Source organism: Hermetia illucens, chromosome 2 (assembly GCF_905115235.1).
Source record: "Hermetia illucens chromosome 2, iHerIll2.2.curated.20191125, whole genome shotgun sequence".
In the NCBI taxonomy this organism is placed as follows: Eukaryota; Metazoa; Arthropoda; class Insecta; order Diptera; family Stratiomyidae; genus Hermetia; species Hermetia illucens.
In genome coordinates, this window is record NC_051850.1 from 96,921,754 (window position 1) to 96,934,102 (window position 12,349).

General features: G+C 37.4%; 1 protein-coding gene across 2 annotated transcripts in view; it reads left to right on the top strand.

Moving 5' to 3' along the window:
• LOC119648095 (mediator of RNA polymerase II transcription subunit 13) overlaps positions 1-12,349 on the top strand; it is an 82,838-nt gene that overhangs the window by 48,637 nt on the left and 21,852 nt on the right. For both annotated transcript variants that reach the window (XM_038049593.1, XM_038049594.1), the window contains exons 3-4: positions 9,809-9,896; positions 9,954-10,037. In XM_038049593.1, coding sequence (XP_037905521.1) covers positions 9,809-9,896; positions 9,954-10,037 — 172 coding nt within the window. The remainder of the gene's footprint in view (positions 1-9,808; positions 9,897-9,953; positions 10,038-12,349) is intronic.

The window sequence follows — 12,349 nt, forward strand, 5'->3', positions numbered from 1 at the left end:
AACTATACAGGGACATCTTAGGTTTCCTATAAGGCTCCAAACACTGAAAATACAGTCTACAGATGATAAATGAATTTTTATAGGAAAATACAAAATAAAAATAATTTTTGCGGGGATTTCCCTACTTAAACTATCAAGCAGATAGGAGAAAAAGTAGCTAATCGTAGTCGTAGACAATACTTCGATTTATAATTGTAAAACCAGTTTTTTTTACGATAAAGCACGAAGTATGGATAAAAACAGCGGAAATAAAGTTATACACCCAATATGTGTATCCATTCTTTATTATTCGAAAATTAAAGGATTATAGTTGCGCTTTGTGCTGGATAGCATATTGTTATGAAATAATATAAGTGTACTTTATTATGAAAATAGAAGGAAGAAGACCCAGCATACCTGATATTTTTTACATTGAATATACCGGCTAAAAGTATTTTTTTTCTCTCTTCTGAGATATACTAAGCTTGTTTTTTTCTTTGAGATGAATGTAAGGACGGTAATAGTGAGTGCGAGATGCAAGATTTTCGACTACAAGCGAAAGATCGGCAAATTTTCCTTGCCTTATCAATTGCTGTGAAACACGAAAAACGTCTAGAAACAGTTGAATTAAGGGACACGATCACATAAGTGGCCTACAAAGTATTCAGTAAAATTCAAGAAAACACTGTGATGCTTTACGGGGGAAAATTAATTAGAGAGTACCAGGGCGTTGAGGGGTAGGTAGATCAGCTCTTCACCGAGAAATAAATGCTTGAAGAGAGCTGGGAGTTCAACGCCAACATTTACATACTAAAGATTCGTCGACTCAAATGCTCTTCAAGTTGGTCCTTGTGGACACAATCAGAAAAATTTCTGTTGATGTCAAATGTACGCTGCATCCTAAGTTAACGCAACTGCAAGCGTACTCTGCAAAATCAATTTTTTTACTTTTCTAAAGATAATTTGCTTAGAAATTTTTTGCGAATATTCGTAAGCTGTACCCTAAGTTCGTTCCAGTCTTCTCCGTATATAGGCCAAGGAAAGTGACTGCCTCGATGGGAGATGCTGAGCAATTGAAGATATTTTAACGGTGATAAGATTACCTATTACAGTGAGTGGGTATTTTGAATGTTGTGGTCGACTCTGAACAGGTGCGAATTGATGCGAAATTGGACAAAATTAGCTCTTGTTAAACTAAGAAACGGTAGGCTGTGTCAACAAGGAATTCGCTCCTATATCTTCAGTCATATTTTTCGAGTTCCCCTATTTGCGACAGATATTACGACGGGTGAGATTTTGGCCATTATGTGGTGGATGGAATGATAACTTTGATAATATCCCAATAAATTTGGCTTAATAAAGAGGTTATTGTGATTTTATATGGACAAAATTTCAGTCTCCTTAGTGAGGGTGATCATGGAATGACATTAAAAGATGAACTGTCACCGTGGGAAGAGTGACATAAATGGTCGTCATTGAGCGTCTCTGAAGGTACGGGACTAGATGAGGACTACATGATTTGCTACAAAATTACTGATTGCTTTGTAGGTACCTGTGGGTCTCCGGTATTTGGGAAAGGTCGACTGATATATACAGCTACATCTTAATTTATGCGTTGAAAAGGTTCACTGAGGAATTAAGATAATCTCGGAATCCTTTGGCGAAGGATATGTTATTAAGAGTGCAGATGTTGGAGATGCCTTTTCCGGTAGCTAAGCTGGAAACCTTAAAGCAGTGGGGATATCCTGTTTGACCCTATTGGCCAACCAGATATTTGATTTTTTGAATCAGGAGCGATGTACAGCTAATGTCATTCTGAAGCTGGATTTAAATCCTTTAATAGGCCAAAGAAAGATTGCCGAATTTGTCGGGAAACGAAGACAGATTTCGTGAGCGATTGTGAATTTGGAATGGTATGGCATCGATGTAGTGCTGGACATTCGCTAGAAGCGTGTTGATGGTTGGCGAATGAAATAAGTACCAGCGTCAATGTGAGCTAGCGGTTCCAATTGTTGGTAATAAAGTCATTGGACGATAGATTGTGCCTAGTGCTGCGCTTAACTAGCTATTGGATCGGGATTTCTTTCCTTTTTTTCAGATTTTGAAAGTTATCCTAGACGACGATTAAAACAGTCATTAAGTGTTCAATGTGTACCGCATGGCTTGAACATTCCCATGGAGAATTGACCTAGTCGTAAACTCTTTCGATGGCTGTGGCGATTTCAACAAGGTGTTGAAGCATCTGGTCACCTGTTCGACTTTGATTCTTTCTTCATATTTTTCGCTTATATTTCCCTGGCAGTTCAATAAACTGTTATAGTAACAGACGCATATTTTGGGTTTTTTTTGCTATATAGTTGCCGCATTTTATAGTATTCTTTATGCTAACCACGGTTGATAGCAGACTAAAAAAAACCTTGGTTTACCATGGAAAAACATTGATTATGTTATTGGTATTCAAAGCAGAAAGACTTCCTGCGTTTTTGAAGAAGGGTATTGCCATCATCTCCCGATGATAAACACTTACTTATGTGAATAAGAATCTGGACCTATGTAGTATGTCTGTGACCCTGAAATAACTGAATAATTAATAATATTAGGGGAAAATTGAGATAAAGTCAAAAATGTCACGTCAAAGTTGTTCAAAAGTCAAGTTCATGCTGCTGAAACATAGATGCACTAGTGCATTGAATCATCACGAATCATGACTCCGAAATCGGCCAAAAAATCGTCATGAAAATTAGTATATTTTTTAACGGAGAGTGTTTACGCTATACAAGTTGTCATAGATCGCCGCTAGATTGCGCTGCAATGGACCTGCTTCTTTATTGTTAATCCGATCACTGTGAAAATTATGGTATAGGTTTAATTTTCTTTATTTTCCTTCTAGAGGGTGGGGAGTTTATACAAGAGAGAGATTTGATCCTTTCTTTAATCGTGATGTAAGGTCGTGGCGGTCGTCCTTTAAACAATGATGATTTTTGTTATGTCGTCATCTTAATGTTTTCATTTTCAATGCTACCGCGTTAAGGAGAAAGGATGAAGGGGGAATGCAAGAGAAAGAAGAAGGTTCCCCTCTATAACCCCATTAAAAAATTGCAACGGCCATCCCGGCATAAAAGTTATGGCCCCCAAATTGGGGCTATTTTCATGTAAAAACGATAGAGTCTAATTTTGAATCCCATCCTTCAGATAAAAAAGAAGGGCATGAATGGGGAACCGGGAGATCTTCTCTCCCAAAAAAGTAATGTCACTTCAAATGGGTGATATTTTGATATCATCACGGTAAAGTTTGATTTGTCAGCGTCATCACTGGAGAAGGAGAGGATAAGGAGGGTACGCAAAAGAAAGGGTATGGTCCCTTATTTCTGACATCGTCGAAGAATTGTGGCAGTCGTCCTCGTTGAAAGGTTATGGTGACCCAAAAAGGGGTTATTTTCGCAGCATTAATGAGCTTATTGGTAGGACAATAATCGTCGCGACTTGCATTACCCTTCGATCCTTTCATCTGTGTGGGTGCGGAAGTGGGTGGAGGAGCACGGGGCAGTCACCTCTGCGAGGGTTCGGAGTGGGTGGAGGGGCAAGGGGCAACCCGCTCTGCGATCCCCCTTGCACATCGCGGCGGTAATTTTCCTAGCTTATTAATGTTATGAAAAGATGTCGTAGGGTTACAAATTTTCGAGCATAAGTGCCTACTTTCATAGCGACTATAATTCCCGAGGAGCAAGATATACAACGTGGTGAAGCTGAACGCTCATGACAGATTCGTTCAAGATTGAGAACTGATTCCCATAAAGCAGCACTCAACTACAATGAAGATTACGATTACAAAATAGCGCGTCTTAATTTTGACATTTGTTGAAAGGCCGAGGACGAGGGGCTGAAAGTGATGATTTTTTTAACGAACCAATTCTGAAGAGCCTACCCAACTCAAAAATCTGGAAAAAATCACGAAGCCGCTTGTATACGTGCCTAGGCCTGAAAATACTCGATATGGAGAGTCTATTTAAGTTAATAATAGTGCATTAATATGTTTTTGGAAAATTGACTAGACACCTTGCTGAAGTTTATCCTGGAGCTATAAAAATTTGCAGCAATATAGACCATAGTATGATGCATGTATCCCCCAGGTTTGATCAATATCTTGCTATTACTGAAAAAGTTACAGTAACTCGAAGGTGTAGGTTTCACATTGAGAACAACAAAAATAAAGCACCATAGTTGACAAAGGGGCAGATATTTAATTGAGGTACTAGAATTTCCATATGTCGTCAGCCAAGAACTTCATGTTAGAAAACTTTCGCACTTTCGACAGCGATAATTTTAACCAATCAATAATGAAAAAACAATTTCGCATCAGGAAAGCAATAAGGTTTGGTGGAGGCTGGCTAGAATAGGATTTGCATCCAACACTTTAATCCAGGGACCAACGGCAAGTCGATATTTTGGAAGAGGGACGATCATTGTCATCCCCGTTGAGAAAATTTCGGTTTGAAGTTCCTCGAGGAGAATATTGTACCCGTTTTTCAAAATGCACAGGGAATCATGATGATTGATTATTGAAAAGGGAACAATTAAAGCCGGACGTCCATCCTCACGCATTGATTTGAATGGGGACTCTGGTCTGTCAGTTTGGATTTTTCACGCGGCCGATGATCCAACCGCCCAGACATGTTTGTTTAGGATGTGAACTTTTATGATTTTATGGGCATTAAGGCAAAAAAGCGAAGCAAATCTTGAGCTTGAATTCGCTTTCACAAAACAACGCATTGCACACAAAGCAGGAATTACAGTAGTTACCGTTTGGTAATTAGTCTTTGAGTTGCTCGACCACAGCGGTGACCTCCAGTTTCCTCTCCTCAAGGATCCAATTCGAAGACAGAAATCTGGAGTTGAAAACACTGGAAATGATCGAGCGATATCTTAATAATTATTTTTATCTTTTTTCTTATCACTATAAACAATTCAAATATTTTGACAACAAAGACAGTGTTTTCTAGAAATTTCACAACAAATCTTTTCTGAGGGAATTTTTTATTGTTATCTTTATTCCTTGACTCTAGGGTACTTGACCTACGCACTATGAAGCAAATTATTACTATTACCTTAAATATTTGCACTGTATACGGGCACCACTTCAAGTTAATCAACAATTTTCCATCCAATCCATCGGATTTACGGGACCAAGTTAATATTTTTGATTAAAAGCCTTAAAGACAAAGAAATGACGAATTCTGATCCTAGTGATAAAAAGATCCACAGAAGTGGGTAAATCGGCGTAAATAATATTAAACGCGGCGATTCTGTTTTCTCGAAGACAACTCTCTTTGTGGTGTAAATTGTGAAATAGTCGGCATTTATAAAATCCGTGTTTCGGCTCAGACATTTTTTTTCTAGAAAAACTATTCACGTGAAAAGGAAAAACAGTTTGGAAGGCTACGTCCGACACGACGCAATCACAACTACTACAATCTTACATTGTCATTTAATGAAGGTCGATTACACTGACTTTGTGCAAACGACGTCATCCGACACGGGTATTCCACCAATTTCAATCAAGTTAATAATCTTCCATACGTCATACTTTCCATACGAAAATATATAACAATACAAACACGTATGTGATGTCACTGGACTGAGAGACGATTCAAAATAGTGATATTTACACGAATTTTCACTCTCTTTGTGTTACCACTACAAAGAAGGTCATTTGAAACGTTTGAATGAAACTTCAACTTGGAACAGTGTCATTACACACTTCATGTTCTCTCATGACTCTCTGAAATCGAGCAGAATACTAGCAAAAGAAAGTACATAAGGGAGAGTTGGAGGAACGAAGGAATTCCTCAGCGGCGGGATGTGTGCGTGTGGTCAACTGTGTGGAAAGGTTGCATATACATTAAACGCGAAAAATGATGCACATGTTGCTTGCCATATATTTTGAAAACGTGCTTCTCTGATTATGGAAGCTGTCAGCAAGGGAGGTAATCTGATGGGGATGAGTAAGTGCGACGTGAAGCAGGAGAAAATTCGACCATTCTGAGTCGGCATGTACGTCGCTGTGCACACATGTGTGCGTGTGTAGGGAGTATGAACTAAATGTGTAGCAAAATCCAACAATCTCACACTGTTACCCGACGAATATAAGTGGAAAATTTACATCATCGGCTGTTTGACATTTCTTGGGCCTTTTTAGTTGTCCATCGCCCAGTAAAATTGAATTTGATTGTTGCCAGATTGCGGCTGGGGCATAAATTGACAGACTGTCAAATGTCAACCTTTGCAGTAATGAATGCGGAGAAAACTGCAAAGGATGGGATATGATGCAAGGCGATTAACAGCGCAACCCAGTGTTCTTTTGGCAGTGTAAGTCAAATTGTCCGCTGTGGTGCCTCGAGATGGAGGAGATTTTATTTGTAATACAAATCACCGTTTTAGGTGAATTGTTCAAATGTGCCGAGGTAGAAATCTGTATTTTATGTCATTAAAAATGAATAGCGTCAGGTATACGGTGGTTGAATTTGGAATAATAGCTGCGTGGATTTCATCAGAACAAGTTGACCTATCAATGCGATGTACTGTTTCTGTCCACAAGAACTGTGAGGTCGCCAGTTGGTTTAAGGGTGTCATCCTGTGAATCGGATCCGTGGAATTGAATATTTTTGCCATCAATTGTATCTAGATATAGTGTAGAATATATAGGCAAAGTGATTCTTCGATATTCGAAGTCGTTCGGAAATTAGAGTGTTAAACACGTGCCAGATTTATGACGATCGGCGTAATAAAGCGCGCATTTATCGGTTCGAATGACTTCGCTAAAAGGACAAGAATTGAAGCCAAGGCTGTACATGTGTTTCTTGAAGAAACCTAAGGTTTATGGACTAAGTATAGCAGATTAATGATCAGTTAAGATTTTATGGCTAAAAATCAATGCGTTTTTCTCGAAACCGCATATTGAAAATCGGCTGCCACCATAACCCAAAATCTATCCAACGAAAGACTTTGAAATTTTCACGACTTATTCAGAACATATTTCTACGGTCCACAAACTAGGATAATTGCAATTCATTCGGTAGTTTTTTTTCTATTCATTAAAGAAGCCTTAAAAAACACCAAAATTCACAAAAGAAAGTTTAACACGGCATTAAAAATTTAATTTTAATATTTTTTAATAATTCTAATTTGCGGACTGTAGTTAAGTCTCTACATTAAAATGCTGTTTACTTTTTTTCTTTAAGATGAGCACAGCGCCCTCTAGCGTGGCAACAGAAAAACACCTTTTTTTGGAGATGGGTGCATAAATTTCTCTGTATTTCAATAATGAGCAATGCTATCAGGCTGGACAAATTATGACGCATGCTCAAGATATGAATAAATATGTGGTAAAAAAATCGTATTTGTTTCTTTATTCAGTTCTTCACAAAAAATTTCTAAAAAAAAGTGAAAAAAATGGCATTCACACGGTATGACCCCTTAACTGAGAAAATAGTAAAATTTTCTAATACCGCTATTGTGTGCGGAACAGAGAGGTGTCCGCCAATATGACTGAGTACGAACATGGTTAAAAGACAATCCGGTGTTCAAAAAGTTTCAAGCGGCGTTATAACTGAAACGCAGCGAATGAGACGGGAGGATTCCCGGTAGCTGCAAACTACTAGGAAATCATTCCAGAACCTCGCTCCAGTGAAATTCATTTATTCAGCATATCAAAAATTTTACATGTAAAATTTGTGTAAAAAATAAACAAAAAAATAAAGTTAAATGTGTCCTAAGATAACAGAAATCTTCGAGTCATCCTTCTGTGCAGTTCTAATAGTTATGCAGCTGGATATTTAACGAAGTTTACATTTATTGTTCCCGAGTTTCATTGCCTTGAGGTTCTATTCTGCAATCATCCATAAAAGACGTGTCTTTGCCATAAAAAGGGAGAGATATTCGCAGAAAAAATAGGGTACCAGTTAGGAATGCTTCGAAGTACGGTGAAAACTAAAAAAAAAAAATTGAACTGAAAAATCTGTAGAAAATAAGTCATGTTCGGGACGATTGAAAATATTGAATGTGATAATTTTACGGAAAATTATAAGAGGTGGTAAAGGAAACTTTAGTATTAGTGCGAGAGAGATTTGGGATTACAGGGAATACGGAAAAACATAAGCGTGGAAACTTTGCGACGAACAATAAGAAGTAGTGCTTTTCGGGGAAAAAACCGTAGGTGAATATGGGGAAACGACGCAGAGGAGCATGTACACAAACCGATCGTCAACCGGGAAAATATTTTATTGGGCAACGCATAATTGGAAATGATTCAGACATCTAGAGGCAAAGGTCTTTGTAGCGGAGTTGGACAACAGTTTGTCAAAGATAAATTAAATTTGACGGCGGTTCTCAGATGGTGTGGGGCTGTATGGCAGTAGCTGGGGTGGGGAAACTTGAGTTTATAGACGAATCATGGACAAAACTATTTCCTTTTAAAATGAATTTAAAAACGGCGAAGAGAAAGTGGATATTACCGAGATGTTTATGTGCCAACAAGAACTATTATCCGAGAGTTTGTAACTTTATTTGTAAATGAGCATCTGCGTAAAATTAGGGTAATAACCATGGGCGAGTGCAATGCTGAACACATTGTCTCCTACAGCATACCGTTATCGTCTTGAATGAAGGCCTCTATTACGCTCCAAGGCCCTAATCCAATTGGATTGTTGCTTGAACGATCATTATTTTCCGATTTGCCATATACTCGGCAAAAGCCGATGTCATCTAAGTACATCAAGTGTGTCAGTTCGCGCATAGCACATAGGCCATATTTTATTGCAAATACGTGCCCTCTAGCGTCATTCAGTAGTCGTGAAAGGGGGTTTAGTGTCATTCAAAACCAAAGGGAACTCAACTAGTCCCCCTGGAAGATGCCTCTCCGTATATGGATAGGCTCTGAGGTTTTGGTACTCTTGGATGAGCGAACTGATAAGATAGTACGCCATGACTGTCGCCAAAAACTTTATTAGTTTTGGGGTCAATGCGATACAGACTTAGGACATCGATTAGCCAGGTGTGGTGCCTTGGCGTAATCGATATAGCAACCTCATTTTTTTGGCTTCTACTTTCTTGTCCTGCAACTACCGAGTCAATAATGGGTTGTTCTTTGCAACCCCTTGACTCAACTCGGTAGCCCTTCCGCTTCTAGTAGTACGAAACACCATTATAAGTAATAATATAATACACAATTTTGGAAAGTTTGAAAGAAATCCAACTATTATTAAAAAAATTATAGAAGGTCAATTTTTTGTATTTCATTCGAATTTTCCGCAATCAAAGACGCGTATGACATTATCATATAAAGTGAACGGCGGAGTTAAATATATCAAGGAAGATTTTGAATTTGCAGCTAAGTACGAATGGAAAAATATGAATAGGAAATTTCTCACACGGAACCCTTATATCCGAAACATTCAGCTCCCGACTTGTGAAATTGAAGAATGGAATTTTTCCTGAATGTAAAAAATTCAATTTATAAATTCCCACTCCATCGAAGTTAACGAATCGTAAAGTTGGTGATTGCTTATTAGGGGAGTAAACTGAAGAGACATATTTGATTTATGGGGAAAACTAGACAAATATGTCCAAATTTTCCTCGAATTTTTATAGTGGTGACACTGAATTGAATCGGTCCTTAGCAAATTATTTATGTGAACATTTTGTGACTAGAAAATCTTTTGCAATTTCTCAAATGCGAAAATTTCTCGGCATACATAATCGGTTCAAATTTTGTTTCCTTTAAAAATAAAAGGGTTTATTTGTTTTTTCTAATTACTTTCTTTTATGTTTTTAGATGCGAATGCACAAGGAGCTTGGGAATCGGGTCTGTCCTATGAATGTCGATCATTACTATTCAAAGCGTTACATAATCTTATTGAAAGGTAAGTCAATTTTATAAAGGTACATTGCAACTTGTTTTTAAACATTAAATTTTGCAGATGCCTTTTATCGAGAGATATTGTCCGCCTTGGAAAATGGTTTGTACAACCATGTTCGTCAAAAGATCAACTGTTTGGAAAAAGGTAAGGACTTGATTTTTAAGTAGAAATTTATGGAAGTTTGTGAGGCGGATCAAAAACGAGAGAATGTAGATTTTGCAAACAGTATACTTCCTATAAAAGATTTCGGCAAGATCTCTGTGATTGATCAGTTAAGAAAAAAGGACAGTCATCGTTCCCCTTGCCACATTTTAACATACATGAGAATTGTAATATTAAAGTATTGTAAGTAGGTTTTTTTAAGTTTATCTGGATAGCTCAGGGTTTAGAGCATTAGAACTGTCATACGGAAGTTTACGGTTCAAACCTCACTGTTGGTAGTGCGATTTGCATCGTGAATTGACGTCGGATAGCTGTTGTCTCAGCAGCGAATGAGTATCACAAAGCTGACCACATTGGATCATGCAGGGTATCGTAATCCTATAGTTTCTTTTTATTGTAGTCGAAACGGATCATTTCTTTAACCCACCCGTTCTCAGAAACTACCCCACCCAAAAATCTGAAAAAAATCAAGAGGCAACGATATCTGTTCAAATAAAGTTAATATGCTATTATTATATTTTTCGTAATAATAGCTATAATAAGTCAAAGTTTCCGTTTCTGTGTAAATTCAAGACTTTGCCAATATCACGCGAAAGTGGATATTCTCACATAATATATGCGTATATTACGTGCTAATGGGGCAAATGCACACTCAAATGGCTTTATACACAAAACCTTTCATACCTAAAGCGTCCAGCTTCCGGTCTCCCGACTTGTTTACCATTTTTTTCTAAATATTTCCAACGAATTCCAAAGCTAAACAAGATCAATGCGCAAACCCTAAATATGTGCTAAATTGATTAATTGTTCAAATAAGGTACAATTCCCAACACAACGGATTTAAGCGCGAAGCTTAAATCTAACTTTGTACGAAAAATATTAATCGAGGGTGAATTTGTGGAAGATTGGGTTGAATTTTTGTGCGGTTTGTCATTGTTATGCTGAAAAATATATTTTATATTTATATACACAAAAACGAATAAAGGTTCATTATATTCTTCTAGGCTTCATTATATTTTTTCTACTTAATTTGGAAAATATATATGGTTGGTGTCGATCTTTACGTTATCTGGCCTCAAATCATTGCTTTTCCTCCCCCATTTGATTGTATTTCGGCGACCAAATTTCTTGTTATTTTGTTCTTGTTTTAAAGCGGACTTTTCACAGTTAATTTGCGCAAAATTTTTTTTTTTTGTGAAGGCAGGCCAGCGGATTTTATACAAGTCATTACTAACAAGAAGACACAAAAAAGCATATTTTTCAAATGAACTGTGTTTATGACATCACGTTTTTCCAGGGACTTTTCGAGATTTAGCCGAGCAATCTTATTCGATTGTCCAGATTCTTTACAAAGAACAAAACCTTATTAGAATCGAGTCAATGTCTATCTGTCCGTCTGTCTGTCTGTCACACCGGATTTATTCGGAAGCGGCTAGACCGATTATCACGAAAATTTTGTAAAACAAAGTAATGCATCTATACGAAATCTAGGCCTCAAGATACATCCGGTTCCAGTTCCGGTTTTAGAAATTCATCCGATAACCCCCCTTATGTCCATCCCAGAAGTATAAAAATTGTCATTGTTGTAAGGGATAACATAATACACAACTTGGCAAAAAAAATCCAACTATCAGTAACAAAGTTATAGGGGGTGAAACTTTGCAATTTTTGTGCATTTCGTGCATTCTAAAACGTGTATGACGTCATCATCAAATATCAGTTCGTCAATACCACAAGGGAGTGAGTTCATATGAATGGGGCGCAAAAAATTATTTTGTTTTAGTTTTCTGGTCATGTGCATATGAACATTAATTACTCCAAACAGACGTGTATGTATGTAGGTATATAGTATATGCATGCTAATGAAGTTTGCGGGTAGTGTCAGGTAGATATATTTGTACATTAAATCAGTCGTATTTAATGTATGCACTATATATGATCCCTGCATGCATCCTTTTGTGCACGAAGTAACTCGGAAATATGGGTACGATCAATTTATATATGTTTTGTTTATTGTTTAGGGTGAGGATAATATCTATGGCTGTAATATGTACATATCTCCTGTGGTTTGGAAAAATATGAAGGAATATGTTGGATTTGTAGCTATATACGGATAGAAAAATGTGCGTAGAAGTTTCAGACATAAGATGCACATACAACAGGAACTTCGCGCTTTAGGTATTCCGACCTGTTTTGTTTTATTCTCTGGACATGAAAACCTTTGAAAAAAACTGCATTTAAGTTAACATCTAATTGGAATTGGAATTCCACGATCAGATTTTCCCTAAAAACGC